Source organism: Xenia sp. Carnegie-2017, unplaced genomic scaffold (genome assembly GCF_021976095.1).
Source record: "Xenia sp. Carnegie-2017 unplaced genomic scaffold, XeniaSp_v1 HiC_scaffold_3, whole genome shotgun sequence".
Lineage (NCBI taxonomy): Eukaryota > Metazoa > Cnidaria > Anthozoa > Malacalcyonacea > Xeniidae > Xenia > Xenia sp. Carnegie-2017.
This window is the reverse complement of record NW_025813493.1, coordinates 8,842,657-8,860,243: the sequence shown is the minus strand read 5'-3', so window position 1 is coordinate 8,860,243 and position 17,587 is coordinate 8,842,657. Positions and strand designations below refer to the sequence as shown.

Sequence of the window (17,587 nt, the reverse complement as noted above, 5' to 3'; positions counted from 1 at the left end):
ACAATGTATATTAACGTCATATGCAATCAATTGGTTAAATGTGACATTGTGTCTCAAAAAGCAGTGAAGTGTAGCAAATGATACGTATCAAATACCAGAATAATTGTCTTAAAGGTCATTGTTGATTTGACATTATCAGGCTTTAGTAGAGCTAGCGCTAAGAAGCTGACAAGTTTGCTAAAACGTCAAAGATAATCTGATTAATTTTTATTATAAGCTGCTTTCTTTTCTACATCTGTTCGTCACACTTTAACAATTAACGTAAATCGACTAAATTAAAGAACTACTGCCTTGCCGTAGTAGGAGGTTTACTTTCAATACGTTTTGTCGTTGAACATTTCAAATTAAGATTTACAAAATGTCCGTAAAAGCGAGATGACAGTGAAGTAAGGGTTTGTGTACGAATGTAATTGTAAGCAAATGAAAATCTTGGGAAAATCCTGTTACCAAATTTGATTTGACTAAGCAATGATTTTTAACAATTTAAATAGCCAAGGTTTGGGCGAAAATCGTAACACCTGCGTCGACCAAAGCACAAGAAGTAATTAGAAGAGCAAAAACCGAAAAAAAATAAAACTAAGCCAATTCTGAAGCGAAACAAAAACTAAGAAAAATTCTTGCTGTTGATACGTGTGCTTAGGTAGACCAAACAATTTAAGGACAAAAATTTGCATGAGAAATCTCGTACAATAATTGCTTTGTATTCTTCTTTTGTGCCCCACTGACTTGAGACAATCTTACAATCTGTAAAATCGTCATGTTTGCTGAAATCATTTTGCAAAAACTGCTTAAATGCAAGTGTCTGTGTGAATGTTTTAGCCATGTAAGTGAAAAAATTCAGCACCTATGTATCGCTGTAACAATGTATATTAACGTCATATGCAATCAATTGTTTAAATGTGACATTGTGTCTCAAAAAGCAGCGAAGTGTAGCAAATGACTATGTGTGAAATAACAGAATAGTTGTCTTAAAGGTCATTACTGATTTGAAATTATAAGATGCTTTCTTTTCTACATCCATTGGTCGCACTTTGACATTTATTGCAAATCGACTAAATTAAAGAACTACTGCCTTGCCGTAGTGGGAGGTTTTTTTTCCATACGTTTTGTCGTTGAACATTTCAAATTAAGATTTACAAAATGTCCGTAAAAGCGAGATGACGGTGAAATGGGAGTTTGTGTACGAATGTAATTGTAAGCAAATGAAAATCTTGGGAAAATCCTGTTACTAAATATGATTTGACTGAGCAATGATTTTTAATAATTTAAATAGCCAAGGTTTGAGCAAAAATCTTAACACCTGCGTCGACGTAAGCACAAGAAGTAATTAGAAGAGCATAAACCGAAAAAAATAAAACTAAACCAATTCTGAAGCGAAACAAAAACTAAGAGAAATTCTTGCTGTTGATACGTGTTCTTGGGTAGACCAAACAATTTAAAGACAAAAATTTGCATTGGCAATCTCGTACAATAATTCCTTTGTATTCTTCTTTTGTGCACCACTGACTTAAGACAATCTTACAATCTGTAAAATCGTCATGTTCGCTGAAATCATCATGCAAAAACTGCTTAAATGCAAATGTCTGTGGGAATGTTTTAGCGATGTAAGTGAAAGCATTCAGCACTGATGTATCGCTGTAGCAATGTATAATAACGTCATATGCAATCAATTGGTTAAATGTGACCTTGTGTCTCAAAAAGCAGTGAAGTGTAGCAAATGATTACGCGTAAAATACCAGAAAAGTTGTCTTAAAGGTCATTACTGGTTTGATATCATTAGATTCGGAAGAGCTAGCGCTAAGAACTTGACAAGTTTGCTAAAAATTCAAAGGTAAGCTCGTTAATTTTTTATAAGATGCTTTCTTTCTACATCCATCAGTTGCACTTTGACTATTAACGTAAATGAACTAAATTAAAGAACAGTATACTGCCTTGCCGTAGTAGGTTTAATTTCAATACGCTTTGTTGTAGAACATTTCAAATTAAGATTTGCAAAATTTCCGTAAAAGTGAGATGACTGTGAAGTGGGAGTTTGTGTAAGAATGTAATTGAAAGGGAATGAAAATTTTGGGAAAATCCTGTTAACAAATTTGATTTGACTGAGCAATGATTTTTAATAATTTAAATAAGCTAAAGTTTGAGCGAAAACTGTAACACCTGCATCGGCGTAAGCACAAGAATTAATTAAAAGCGCATAAACCGAAAAAAAGTAAAACTAAACCAATTCTGAAGCGAAACAAAAACTAAAAGAAATTCCTTCTGTTGATACGTGTTTTTGGGTAGACCAAATAATTTAAGCAAATGACTACAATTTGACATTATCAGGCTTCGGTTAAGCTAGCGTTAAGTAGTGGACAAGTTTGCTAAAAAGTCACAGGTAAGCTGGTTAATTTTAGCTATAAGATGCTTTCTTTCTACATCTATTGGTCGCACTTTGACAATTAACTTAAATTAACTAAATAAATGAAGAACATCAAGGTTTGTAAAAATTTTCCGGAAAAAAACACTTCTGGTGAAAGACCAATATCATAGCTAAGTTTATATAGACGGACCAATATCATAGCTTAGTTTCGATGAGCACCACCATGCTCTTGATCTTAATTGAGATTGCTCTATAGTATGAAAAATATTAGGAAAATATAGAAAATCAAAATGAATCATAATCAAAATCAAGATTAAGTATATTTTTCTTGATATAACTGGGCTATCTTTGTCAATTAATAAGTAGGAAATATACGTTTACTTCGTAATCTGTTTGAAAGAGATAAACAGGAAATCCCATCCAAAATAAAAAAGAAATAAAGACATATGCTCAAAAGAAAGACCGTATATTTTAAATTTGATGAAAGATCTGAAGTTTTACTCATCCGAAAATTGATTTATTAAACAAAGTGAATCTAAGTCTAAACTAACATCTACAATAAGCATATACAAAGAGGCAGCACTTCAAAGCACATTATATGCGCATTTGAATGTCATTGTACAAAGAGTGCCTGACGGCACTTCAATTATAGCCCAACATTTCTGGGATGTGTATTGTCCACTAGTACTTTTGATAGAAAAATATAGCACATGCTAAAGAATAAATTAAGACTTTGACATATATCACCATCTACATAATCAAATTATTCCGTTACAGTTTCAGCCATTTGCAAAATATGAAGATGCTGTGCTTCTTGCTTTTTGTTCATGTGTTGTTTTTGACAGGTCAGCAGAAATAATTCAACAACACTAATTGTATACATATTTTTTTATACGAACTAATTGTATACTTAAAAGTACGAATTTCAGCATACACAAAGCCATAGTAGACTTTATAACAATAACGTTATATTTCATGCTATTTGCCTTTATATTTCATCATTACTTTTGTTCATAGGTGTTGAAAGTAGCAATCCAAACTGGTCTTTGCTATCTGGAAGACTTAAACAACTTGATTTAAGTCCGTACAACATTCTTTGGGGTGTGAATAGTGGTCATGCAATTTGGGTACGTAAAGGCAGTGGATGGACCAGAGTCGGTGGTGCATTAAAACATGTTAGTGTTGGAAACGGTGGAGTTTGGGGAGTGAATAAACATGATAATATTTACTTTCGTGAAGGAGTGACATTCAGTTCGCCAGTTGGCACAAGCTGGACTCAAATATCTGGTACGTATAAATCTTAATTTTAATTTATATATTATTTTAACGAAGACAAACGCAAAAGTTACAATAGTATAGCATTTGGGAACATTTACACTTGATACACGAGGAATTTCTATCAAAAAATGCCACTGGTGATCTATATAGACTATAATTTAAGGATTGGGTATTATTATAGTTGTAGTAGAAAGTCGTTTTAAGAAAAGAAGAAAAACAATTTAATCAAATGTTTTGTCGAATAGAAAAGTTAATGTTACTGAATTTGATTACAAAAAGTATACGTTGGCTTTATCCTTCATTTGATGTATTATTTGCGGTGGAGGATTATTTGCATGCAGTTTGAAGAGGATTCTTAAGACGACCACTAGGGACGACGGTGTAAAGCAGAGTTTGCCTTGCCGGATATTGAATTATAATTACATTATGTAGGACGATCGACAATGACTACTTGATATTGTCCAAGTACTTAATTTGAAATACGTTATGTTTGTCACTAGGGATTTCAATGACGCGCTTTCATGACAAATGTAAACAGTAAACACACCATCAAAAATTTCATCTTGTCTGGATATTTTGCCTCGCCAAATCTCACCTACGTTGTTTTTAGTTCTAATGTTAATTTTTTCTTTATTATTCTACATTTTCATCAAGTGTCTTGTCTCGATTAGGCTAAGCCCTCTATAAAATTGGCCGCTACAGGGAAAAAAGCTGAGTTCCCTTTGCCGGATTTTAAAATATAATATATAGGATGATTGACAATGCCTACTTGAAATACCTTAAGTATATTATTATGGTTTCATTGACGCGCTTTCATGGCAAATTTTAACAGTGAACCCACCATCAAAAATTTCATCTTGTTTGGATATTTTGGCAATCCACATTCGACCTAAGTTTTTTTTCACGAGATGAAAACCACACTTCTTAGTTTCATAATTAATTTTCACTTCATTATTCTCCATTTTTATTAAGTGTCTTGTCTCGTTTAGTCTCCGCCTTCCATAAAATTGGCCGCTACAGGGGAAACAAGTCTGCTTCTTTACAGCAACTAGAAAGCGTAGACAGTTTTACAAAACTAGTGGCAAAGCCATCACGATCTTTTACTCCATTAATATAATTTTCAACAAAACTATAATTTATTTCATTGAAAATTCAATTTCATTTATAATTGTCATCCAGTGATTCTACACAAAAATATTTGCATTGTAGAAGACGAAAAAATGAACTGGCTTCGCAACGGTCAGAGACTTGCATCATGTAGTCAGTCAACAAACTTACCACCGCTATTTTCACGAAGAGTATTTGTAATTTTATATTCACTTCTATTTTTACAGCTATCTCTATTTTGGTTTTCAATAGTTCTTTGAAGAAGTATTCAATTTTCATTCACTACGACAAATTCCTTTTTTAAAAGCAATTTTCACTCGTTATAGAGTTAAGTATTTGCGTTAACTTTTATTCAGGAAGACTAATGCAAATTGACTCGGGACCTACAGGAATTGTGTATGGTGTAAATTCTGGGCATAGCATATACTGCAGAACTGGAATCACTACATCCAATCTCAAAGGAACTGGCTGGAAACATGTGTCAGGGGCATTAAAATATGTCAGCTGTGGAAAATTTGGCTGCTGGGGTGTAAACAAGCACAATTATATCTATTTTCGAACGGGAGTAACTCCTTCTAAATGTCAAGGAGATACTTGGAAACGTATTCCAGGATCGCTAAAACAAATTGAGGTCAGCATTTTTTGATAATTGTGATATTTTGGCTTGAATTTTGAAACAAATATTAAAACAAAGCCACTATCCTTTTGTTGTATTGTAATTTTCATGTAAATGATACTGTATAAATTGATATTAAATTCATTCTTTGAAAAATTAGCATTGTTACATATTAGTTTGATTTCAGGAATTTTACTAAATTTACAAGGAAGTGAAATATTGGAATTCAACCCCATAAGTGATATTTAAAAAATTTGCTTACCGAAACTGTACTCTTTTCCATCCGTTAACGTTAGACAAACCGCTTTTTATCTTGTATTCCCTTTGAAATTGATCTTCTTTAATCGAGTTGAATCTTATTTGATCAAACGCATGTATACAAAGTAATTTGTAAAGCTTTATCAGCAATACTTAGTTTTTAGGAATAGGTATGTAAACTTTGAAAAACAATATTGCAACTAACAAGCAACTGCATCAAAACATACCGGAGCAAAATATGATAATACAGGGCTTGCGCATTTTTTTTAAAAGAAATTCAGCTTCTGTTGATACGCATATGTTACCTTCAAACAAAATATAATTTGTATATATTTTGATAATGCCAATTCAATGCCATTTAAAATGAGGAGATCCTGCTCCAAGAAAGAGGGGTGTTCTCCACAATCTCCATACGCTACCCCATCTTTACATACAACACCACTCGCTTGCACTAAAAATATGTACCAACTTTTTATTTATAGGCGACAGCAAGTGGTGCTGTTTACGGTGTGAACATTCACAGAACATTATATGTTCGTGAAGGAATTCGCTCCGTTAATCCTACTGGAACACATTGGAGATCCATTGCTGCTCCCAAGTTTGATCACGTGTCAGCTAGCTTATCTCATGTTTTCGGAATTGATCAAAATGACAAAATCTTTAAGTTTAATGGTAAGTAGAAGTATGCCTTAGTAGGTAGTTTCTTTATCATTAACATAGTAAGATTTTGTGAGAGGGCACTGGTTGCTCATATTTATTTATGCATGTTTTAATCTATTGAGAAAAACGAATTTCAAAAGTCTTGCATATATGAATATGTATGACGCCCTCTCCAATATCGATCTTACAACGCTCTTGTGTTTGAAATTTATAGTAGCAAACTCTTTGCACATTGATGATTTGGTTATGTTAAAATCTATTTTGGTTTGTTACCAAATTCTAAACAATATTTGAAAACGTAAATGTTTCCAAAGGACTAATTAGTAGTAAAAATTGTGAATTGTACGCATGAATTTTGACTAGACTATAATATGTTATGGCTTTCCCGTAATATCATATCAATGGTCTTCCTCCCCGATATTGCATGTACGTATGTACTTTCACTGAGCTGTTTTTGTATGCATTAAACGTATAAAAAATGAAAGGATTTTCCATTATTTATCAATTTATTTTATTCAGTGTGGTCTCATACATCATTGAAAATTTGCGTTGTTTCCGACACTATAACAGGACACTATTAAAGAAACAGAAAACATTTTCCGAGTTTCTATAGAGTTTTAAAACATGCAAGAAAGAGAGAAATGAATACTTTCATAAGCAACTTCAAGTTTTTTCCAAATTTTACAAGTGTTTCTATCATTTAATACGAAAAAGTATTAGATGTCGTATACTTCTATTATATCATAGGCATTTTGTAAACAACATGAAAAGACTAATATACAAATTTTAATAATAAATAGTCTTTATTTTCGTCATTAAAATTTCCCACCGAACCACAAAACCTATCAGTTTATTGCCTAAATAAATTTCTCATGCATTACAGAACAATGGCGTTTGATCGCAGGCTCATTGAAACAGATTGATCACGGTCTTTCTGTTGGTGTGTGGGGTGTGAACGCCATGACAATATTACCGCCTTAAAGAAGATTATTCGTGGACTCAAATTTCTGGAAGCCTAAAACACGTTTCTGTTGGTGCAGCTGGTGTTTGGGGAGTAAATAAACACGATAACATTTATTATAATTTGGGGACATTCTTGAAACAAATCTCAGGAAAGTTGAAACAAATTGATTCTGGTCAGAAGGAATTGTATATGGAGTGAACAGTAACGATAACATTTTATTGTCGTTTAGGTATTTACTTATTATTTTTATAAGTGGCTGATGTTTGCAAAGTTTCTCACAGTACTAATATTTTCTAACATAAGTAGTATGCAGGTACCATATGCAGATAAAAGTTATTCTAACTGTCTCCAATAAACAAGCGCATTTGAGGAAAAGCGCCAGCACTTTATTGAAAATGCATGTTTCTTATTTTTCTAGGAATCTCAATAATAACCTCCAAGGAACAGGATGGAAGCAAGTTCCTGGTGCATTGAAATACGTTAGTTGCGGTGCCTTGGGATGCTGGGGTGTAAATAGACATAATCAAATTTGGTATCGTTCTGGTGTATCAACCAGGGGCGGATCCAGGCTGGTGCAACTGATGCGAGTGCATCAGTCATAAAATTGAATAGTTAATCTTTCACAACATATTATAACACAATCAATACAGGCAAAATGCAAAATATATCAATTGGAACGTTTATAGTTTCTAAATGCTTTAAATACCTAACACTGACAATATATTGACAACAAATGTACATTGATGATTGAGAAATATTGTTAAAAACCTTCGTCGATTGTTTACATGTGAGTATCATTTTGATTACAGCCGCATTATTAAAAAATGCGTCGCTAAATATGGCGTTTTTATGTGTGAAATTTTTGCGAAATTGTTTCATCACTTAGCTACACTGAGCTGAATTTGTATTACTACGTCACGGTGGCTAGATAGTGAATCACTACGTCACGGTGGGGAAAAAGTGCACCAGTTGGTGCAACAGTCCCAGTCTCTTTGGCCGAGTGAACCACCTAAACGTCACGAATTTCATTGTTTTTAGCCTACGTCACGGTGGGAAATCGCTGCTTTGACTGTTTGCTACAACTTTAAAATTTCATTCTGACTGGTGCACTTGAGCCAGCGTTATAAATCTTCAAACCTTCAGTATAATTACATGACTATCGCATTTGGCTTATTTATATCTTGAAGTCATCATGGCTGAAAGTAGGCAATATACGATTTTGGCTCATTGATTCCAAGACAGTTAAACCAGCTATCATCTCATTAATAAAACAATTCTCATCTCGTCATTGCATGCCGTGCATACTTGTACTTATGCTTAATGCTCATGGCTTCTCTTTACGTATTTAGAATATGATGGGAAGGGGCATGGGTGTTTATTCCTGTTGAATTTATTTAAATTTCAAAGCATCCTGACCTGCATTAACCTATTAAATCGAAATTTACTGTATTCTATTTTACAATGTCAATTTTCAAACTCCATGTCAATATTGTTGGCTCAATGAAATTTAGCCAGTAGTATAATGCAAATGCTTTGGATTTATGCCATAACTAGTGTGCACATAATTATGCATGTTGTTGTGCCAAGTTTAGAAAGTGTCATATAACATAAGATCACAAAACATTTTAGTCACAACTATATGTTTGAATTTGGGTATTCCTGCATATTTATATTCCTGCATATTTATATTCTTGAATAAAGTCACTGGTAGAAGTCTCATTACTTCCTGGAGAAATCACCACTGTAATTCTGAACACATGGATATTGTGATTTCAAAGTTACTTAATATACATAAAAATTTAAGAGCTAATAATTTAATATTACATTACTTCAGGATATTTCATAGATATTTAAATATTCCATGTAATATGTTGTAATATTGCTCAATGTGACAGACAGAGGGCACATTTTTCATACATTTTGCTTGTATATAAATACTAACTTTCTGGGCTATGCAATGTGTTGAATGTGAGCTATGCTGGACCAACCATGTTATTCATTAGAGTTTTCATTTTCAAATTGCATGCCTAATGTTGTCAATTCCCTGAAATTAGCAAAGCAAACTGTAATTACATATTATTTCAGCCAAACAATTCCTTATTATTTCTTCCACACAAGCGATAATGACTTTCATATGAAGTTGAAATATTGCTGAATCTTCTCTGTTGCTGTTATAACTGGAATCTTGAGTTTACAAGATGATGTTTTTTTGAGTGTATGCTTCAGTGTGCCAAATTTCTAAATTTACCATAAAACATTATGATCACAAAAGGGTGGGTACACAACAAAGCATTTCATTTACACAGATATGATGTTACTGTGTCTTTACATGATTATTATCTCAAAATTACCCACTATACATAAAAGATATTAGAGCAACAGTTCTATATTGTAATTCTTCTATATTTCATTGTATATTACACCACCATATTTTATTTTGCATATGTGCATATGTGTCCTGATCCTTATGTATAGAAGTCCTCACCATTGCTATTTGATTAAAGCTAGGAGGGCACATAGTATTAGCTATTAGATGCGTTACTTATACTCCCTTGGCTGGTCTCATGAATTTGGTTGGGAAAGTATAGCACTGGCATTACCATGCTTAAGATTCAATTATCTAAGGCAACCCAAAAATTACTTTAAGGCTTGATGAATGTTCCCCTAAAGGCTTTTCTTTATCAACATAGAGTCAATAGTGATTTTATTCAATAGACTTTCTAATTTATTGCTTGTGTAGAACTAGAGGTGATGGTAACTGCGTGAAATTTCTTTGCTATATCTACGTTCTTTTCTGCTCTTGGAGGAGTGATATTATCAATGAAAGAGAATAACATTTATCATTACTTGTTGCCTTCCTTTGGTACGATGATGATTACATCGTGAATTTCTTTGCTATGTCTACGTATTGTTTCCTGCTGTTGGACGAGTGGTATCAAGTGTGATTAATGGTCAAAACTTGTGCTTCATTTGTGAGATATAAAAGGTTTCTTTGCGTTTCACGACAAAAATGTGCCAAGCTTCTACCTTTAAAATCACTCGTGGATTGGAATGATACCTTCCTGATTGTAAGTTTGGCGAAGGTATGAAACGATAAATCAAATAGTAGTAATGAAAATGTTTAAAGGTTAATGGAATTTTAGATTTCATATCATGGAAATTTGCGAAAAGTTTACAAACTAAGTAAAGCCAAGCAATTCTGTTGTCAAAACGCAGGAAATCGCATTTCGACGATCTAAAACATAAAATTTTCCGGGGGGCATCCTCCCAGACCCCCCTACAGAGCTAGCGCCTTTGGCGCTCGCAGTGGTGCATCAGTCACGAAAATTGCTGGATCCGCCCCTGGTATCAACACAGAATTGTGCTGGAACACGTTGGACTCGTATCGGAGGAAGCCTTAAGCAAATCGAGGTTTGTAATCACTGCATTTCTCATGATATGTGAAACAGCATGCTGCATGCAGCTTTTCCTGCTAAAGGCATTTTGTCTTATTGTATGAAATATTTTTTGTCACGACAAGACATTTGCTTTTGGTGTTTTTTTTTTCTTAATAAAAACTTATGTTAGGCTAAAAGTGGCAATTCTTAACGCCTTTAAATAAAATATATCGCAAGATTGTAATGAACTTTCTTTCAACAATAATGTTAGTATGTTGAGCTATTTTAATTTTATGTCATGTAATTTAGATTATTTGCTTTCTGTCTTTGACAAGAATATATGTAAAGAACGAATACATTAGCAAATTAAATAACTAACATTTCAGTCTTCAATTTACTTAAAGGAAAAGTAATATTAAGAAGGAAGCATGCAAACTTTTATTTTGAAAGAAAAGTTAAAACTGTCCTATCTTTAACGCATTGTACTGTGATTAGCTTTCATTAAGACACATTCTGTTTTCTTTTTATTGCATTCTCCTTCTAATGAGGTAGTATTCAATTGTTTATAACCAATGTGGGCTTGGTAGCTCAACAGGTAGAGGGGCGGACTACTATCCCGAAGGTGCGAGTTCAAATCTCGAGTTCAAGTCGCATGTTTTTCATGTGCATATTAAAACCTTGTTAGGATTAATATATTATAACCACTACGGTTCCTATAAAGTTAATATTTCCTATCTTTAGTGAAGAAGTTTAAAAATATTCTTTTTAAGGCTGGAGAAGTTGGTGATGTATATGGAGTAAATAGTAACAACGTGGTCTACCGTCGAACTGGTATAACTACGGCATCTCCAATGGGCTCAGGTTGGGAAGTTGCTTTGTCGTATGCTTCATTCGTGACCACTGGCCTGAATAATAAGTATGTTTTGATAAATGGAGCAATTTTTGAATCCAAAGGTATGTGTATAATACTTGATAAATTACGAGGCGTATTTTCAATTAATAAGCCATCGATAACCGAGCGCGAGGTCGGAAAAGTATCGGACCGAGGTCTTTTTTGTAAAGAGTTTGGTCTGTACAAAAAGACAGAGGTCAGATATTTCTCAGTAAGACCGAGAAAGTGAGGTTGTTAGAATGTTTATTACATGGCATTATTTAACCTGGAACGAAGCTTGCTTTCTTTCTCGTCTTGGCTGTTTTCTACGGGTTGACATTCACTTTTCTAGTTTTTGTCAGTAAAAATTTAACGGTTTCCAATTGTATCGTTTTTTTGACTTACATTTGGTTTTCCGTTTTGCTGTTTGAAAACTACGCGATTTGGACCTTGGTCCATTACGGAAGATTATGGACCAGTTAAAATGTTTCAATCAACTGAGCCTAGAAAATAATGTATTTCATAGTTTGCTTTTTTTTACCTTACTTTGAAAATTTAAAACTTAACTATGTTTTTTTATAGCTTGTCGAAAGCAATTTCCTTGAAAATTCAGCAAAATTCAACAGTAACATGATGAAAGAAAAATGATTAACATTTTCCAAATCTAGCGTAGTTGTTCTATTTGTTTCTTGATAGTTTGTATGAGTGCTATGTAGCGTAAAAATAAAAAGTACGTTTTTGTTATAATAAAAACCGTATCGCAAAAAGGCTTGCTCTTCTTGAACTTTTTTATTTTACAGTGAAAAACATATGACGTACAGCTCCTTTCTCATTAACCCTCCCCTCTCCTCATTATTTCTTATTGTCATAATAAGTTGAGATGTGCATTGGTTTTATATATTCTAACACTTAAAGGATTCAATCCTACTTGCCGTTATTTGCAGTGGAATGAGTGACATTAAAATGCTTATAATGCGTGCCATATAATTTTAAAATTTGAAAGGGAGCGATCAATTTATAATGAAAGAAATTTGTTGCTTTTTTCAAGATATTAGAATGCTTTGCAAAACGACTGCACATGGCGTCAGTGGATTTTGACTTAGATTGCATATGCCATCTTCGAGTCTTTGTTTTCCTATCTCCTTTGAATGAATTATGACATGGGTTTCATAATAAGCAAATATGTATTATAACTGCAGTTGGAAACGTTCCCAATAAACAACATAAATGCACAAGTAAAATGTAGTTTATGTTCAATTTTTACGTTTTATACATTAAGTATTGTTTGAAAAGCTTGACAACGGCTCTTTTAAATCTGACTGTACGAAACACGTAGAATATTGGGTTGAAACAACTATTGAGAGCTGAAAAAGTGTAAATTCTCGATCGATTTGTCATTTGTTGGCTGTTATGGGCACCTTTCAGTAATGATGCGTATGCAATGTAAGTAACAACTGGAAAGAACGTCATAAGATAAAAATACACGAGGATAAACGTAGTCAATGTTATCTTCAGCATAACGTGATATTTCAGTCGAGCGCAACTTGACGCTGTTTGACTTCTCCAAAACCGTTTTCCTTGCTTGTATGAAGAACAAAATATAGGCACATAGGTTAATGTTATCAAAATCATCAGTACTAAATGAATAGAAACCCAGAATATCAACCAAAGATGATATTGTTTACAAATATACGCAAATGTGTTAATTATTCCTATACCCAGAACTACAAACCAGCACGCGATGACCATTTTCAAAACTGTCTTCTTTACAATCATAGTTTTGTATTTCAATGGTAACATTAAAGCCAAATAACGATCCAAAGCAATAAGAAAAATAAATAATCCACTGCTTAATTGAACGAAAGTATTAAGACTTTCGTAATAAAAATAATAGTCATCCTGTATGCGACCGGACTGAATGGTTATTGTCAAACAAGTTTGGAAAGTTGCTAAATATATAAAATCTGTGATAGCCAGGTTTAAAATGAGAACATCATTTGGATATCTTCTAAGTTCGTAAACAAGCAAAAAAGTTGCGACAACAAGCATATTGAAAAATCCACCGATGATGATATGAAGATAATTAAACATTAGGAGAATAAGTCTCTCTTCTTTAGCCATGATCAGTTCATATTTTTCTGAACTTTCATTATCGTAGGAGCTCATTTTTTATTTACTGATGGTTCACAAACAATTTTTTCATAAATAGTTTATATGTTTTCTTTATGTCTACAAGCCAGCTACTTCGACGCTGGCAATTATAAAATACAACACTTGATAATTTATTCAAAATTTGTGAATAATAATATCAATAAGGCGTTATGCCCTAATTGGCAGTAGTTACTACGTATATTGCCTGCTTATCAACATAGCTAATATGCACTTGCTGAATGCACATGATGTATTTTCTCTAAATCAGGGGATAACATCTCGGAAAAAAGTGGGAGAAAGTTTTCTAGTGTTTGGTTTAACAGAAAAGACAACAATTTTAGCAGGACCAATATTTTTGTTCTCTCTCAGTTTTTAGACAAACTTCACTTTATTTTTTACTAAATCTGTATGAAACTCACCCATTCCCACTCCCCTTCACTACACCTCGCACAGTCTAAGTGTTGTCTCAAGCTGAAACTTTCATGTACGGTTTAAATATTTGTTTGAATGAAAACCAAAATAGTTGGAAAGAAATATGTCATAAAATCTGATTGACTGTTTGCAAAAGTAAGTTGCTTTCAAATGATTTAAAATAGTTTTGGCTTTAACAATACCTTTATTAGCGTCAGGTAAATAACTTCTTCAGTTAGAGAAACTGGTTTTAAGAACATTTGAAATATACTTGACTGATTGAAAGTTTTATCTAACTGTGTTTGTTGGGCTTAGAAGTACAAGAAATGAAGTACATTGAAGAGCACGCTTGCTTCGTAAGTGTAAACACAGTATACTATTATCGCAATTCAATTGGAAATAGCGTTCGAATTGTTCTACTTTTTAAAATGTTCATTATTTACTATACTCCTGTGTTATAAAAGCCTTGTCTTTATTTTATGTGTTCTTTAATGTACCTCACTTCCGGTGCTGAGTTATCAACATCAAGGCCAAAAGGCCCACGACACAATATAGGAATATACAGTAGGGCCACTTTGCTGTGCAACAGGCTGCTGTATATTTAATAAGTTTACTGGCTGTCGTTTGCCATATCGTCAATTCTATTGGTCACACAATACAATTTACTGGCTGCCAATTTGGTAATCACATGCGTAATAAGATATGCGTGGCCCGAAAATATTTAATGGAGTAGCCCTACTGTATATTGTTTATAATGTGCCCACGACGATACCAATTTCGTTCGATAAAAGATATTGAGAATGTTTTTAAAGTTGATTTAACTATGTAAAAAGTCATTTTCCTTTTTGTTTTTCCTTTTTTCTTTTTTCTTTTTCCTTTTGTCTTTTTTCTTTTATTTGACTTTGATAAATATTTAACAATACATTTGGTGAGGATAGACACGATATTCAAAGGCAAAGAAGTAAAAACTGTCTTCTACATTTTATGTTTGTCGTTTTTAAGCGTTATTGAAGCTTTGGTGGAAATTAGATTCAAAACAGCATGTTTCACGATATTTTGCCACGAGTTATGTTTCTCTTTGAACGTGCACATAGTGCAAGTCATTACACATTGTATACACTTTGACAAACCATTTCAAATTTCAATTAGCAACATCATAGAAAACGCGATTTGATCTTTCCGATTAGTCTTAACTGATAAATTTACTTAATGTAGAAGGCGTTATTTAAAATTGATCATTTATACATACATTCCATTTTATGTTTTTGATATAATATAAGTATGGCAGCCTCGTAAAGACTATAGCATATTTTGAATTGTCAATAATTTGTAGTTATTCCGAACGGATTAGAACGGATTTTGAATCTAATATTCATCAGTTCAATCTTGATAAAGCTATTAACGACAAGGCACTAAAACTTTTACTTGACGAGAACCGATACGTAACTGCACACGACATCCTGGACGAGCAGAAACAGATGATTGTATTAAATGCTCGAAGACATTTCATTGATAAAATTCTAGTGAGAGAATCATTTTCAATTCTAGCTGACGAATCATCAGACGTATCTAAGAAAGAACAGTTGTCCTTCTCCGTAAGGACCTGTGATGATAATTACGAAGTATCAGAAGATTTTGTTGGAATTTATGAATGTTTGCAAGGACTTTCATCTGATGCATTACAGCACTACACCAAAGATATCCTTCTCAGATGTGGTATGGAAGGTCACAAAATGGCAGCTATGAGCTTTGATTGGGCTTCAACAATAAAATCCCCCGCAAGAAAGATATTGCACCAAACGCAATTTATGTTCATTGTTTCAGTCACTGCAATGAACTTATTATACAGGATGCAGCTAAGCAATATAATTTATTGTCTACATCACTGGATCTATGCCAATTCCTGTATGCAATCGTAGGTGACAATACAAAACGTATTTTATTGTTCGAAGAAATACAGGCAGATTTTAGAAACGAAACAAGAACAAACGATTACAAAGATCTACGACTCCAAAGTCTTTCTACAACGAGATGGACAACAAGAGTAAAGGATGCTGACGTCATCTTCAAGAAATCAGCTGAACTACATGCAACCCTTGAAAAATTGCAGGAAGATCCTAGCATTTCGACAGACACAAAAGCAAAGATTAGAGGAATATTAAGGCGACAACTGTCTTCCTTAATCGTCATCTTTAATTTAAACGAGACAAGAAAGCTATTGGCTTTACACGAGAAGCTTTCTAAAGAGCTCCAAACGGTTGATATTTCAGCTGAGTACGCTCTATTTTCAATAAGACATGTCCTGCAACGTCTTCATGAAATGAGAAGCGAAGAAGAGTTTGAGCGTACACTTGATGACGCTAAGAAAGTTTTTCGTGTTATGATGTCGTTTCCACTGGAATTTAGGGAAAATTTTGGCACTGGCACTAGACTAACAAAAGTTCCAAGATGGATGAATAATGAAGAAATGTTAATAGCAGAAAGCCTCACGTCACAGATGCCTAAGTTAAGAACAGTGCAAATATAACACCAATGCGAAGCTCGTACTACCAAGCCATTGATGCAATCATCTCAGGTCTAGGATCGCGATTTGAACAAGACGATCTTTTCCAGATCAAATGTATCGAGAAACTGTTACTTAACTCTATGAAAGAAAGAGGAGTATCTTTAGATGGATTAAGCAATTCTTTGATTGATAAAGATGCTCTAAGAAAGCAGCTTGATGATCTTCCCACCATTCTTGGGCTTTACAACGCGGATCAGAAGAAAAAAATAACAGAAGTCACGCGTATTTCAACAATAGCAGAAATATTCAATGCCATGCCGTTAGCAAAGAAAAGTTGCTCTGAGATCCACAAACTAATTATACTATACTACACAGTGCCGCTCTTATCTGCCTCGTGCGAACGCACATTCAGCGTAATGCGTCGTCTCAAAACATGGCTGCGGTCAAACACTGAAGGAAATCATCTGAATGATATTATGTTCTCCAACATTCAGAAGCAACACATGGATATGGTGGAAATAGACGTAATTGCCAAAGAGTTTTCACAGAAGAATGAAAAAAGAATTAAATATTTTGGAAAATACAATACATGACAAATTGTAAATTAGTTGCGTTACATCGTTTAATAGTTATATTATCGTTAATATTTATCGACCAACACTGCGGACATGTGCTTCTGTACAGTGTATTGCATGTAGCACATCTCTTTGCTGTTTATCAATATAAGATTATTTTTAGTATATTTGACTAATGTGCCCTTCCACAAAGGCTTGCCCCTTCTGCCCTTTTGCCATTCCGGCATCCCTGGTTATTCGTAAAGCCATTCATGATTAAATTGATAATGCAAATGGTAGAAAGCGTCTCTTCCGATCAATTAGCATCTTTATATCCTTATTAATTTTTATGAATTTTTAGTGCCACGCATATCTTATTTTGCACATGACCAACATAACGGCAGCCCATCAATTGATTTTTCTGACCAATATAAGAACGCTGAGATGGTCAACCGCAGGCGTAATCTAGTAA

General features: G+C 33.6%; 2 protein-coding genes across 2 annotated transcripts; both read left to right on the top strand.

Annotated features, from left to right (window-relative positions):
* Positions 1–1,755: 1,755 nt before the first annotated feature.
* Positions 1,756–7,277, top strand: LOC124454860 (fish-egg lectin-like). The gene is made up of 6 exons (XM_047005615.1): positions 1,756–1,831; positions 3,140–3,207; positions 3,380–3,649; positions 5,104–5,378; positions 6,104–6,293; positions 7,165–7,277. Exons 2-6 carry the CDS (start codon positions 3,159–3,161, stop codon positions 7,260–7,262), a joined length of 882 nt encoding a protein of 293 aa, XP_046861571.1. The 5' UTR covers positions 1,756–1,831; positions 3,140–3,158; the 3' UTR covers positions 7,263–7,277.
* Positions 7,278–7,434: 157 nt separating this feature from the next.
* LOC124454179 (fish-egg lectin-like) lies at positions 7,435–12,260 on the top strand. Its single transcript, XM_047004985.1, has 5 exons — positions 7,435–7,439; positions 7,664–7,790; positions 10,591–10,656; positions 11,393–11,576; positions 12,076–12,260. Exons 1-5 carry the CDS (start codon positions 7,435–7,437, stop codon positions 12,096–12,098), a joined length of 405 nt encoding a protein of 134 aa, XP_046860941.1. The 3' UTR covers positions 12,099–12,260.
* The last annotated feature ends 5,327 nt before the right edge of the window (positions 12,261–17,587 follow it).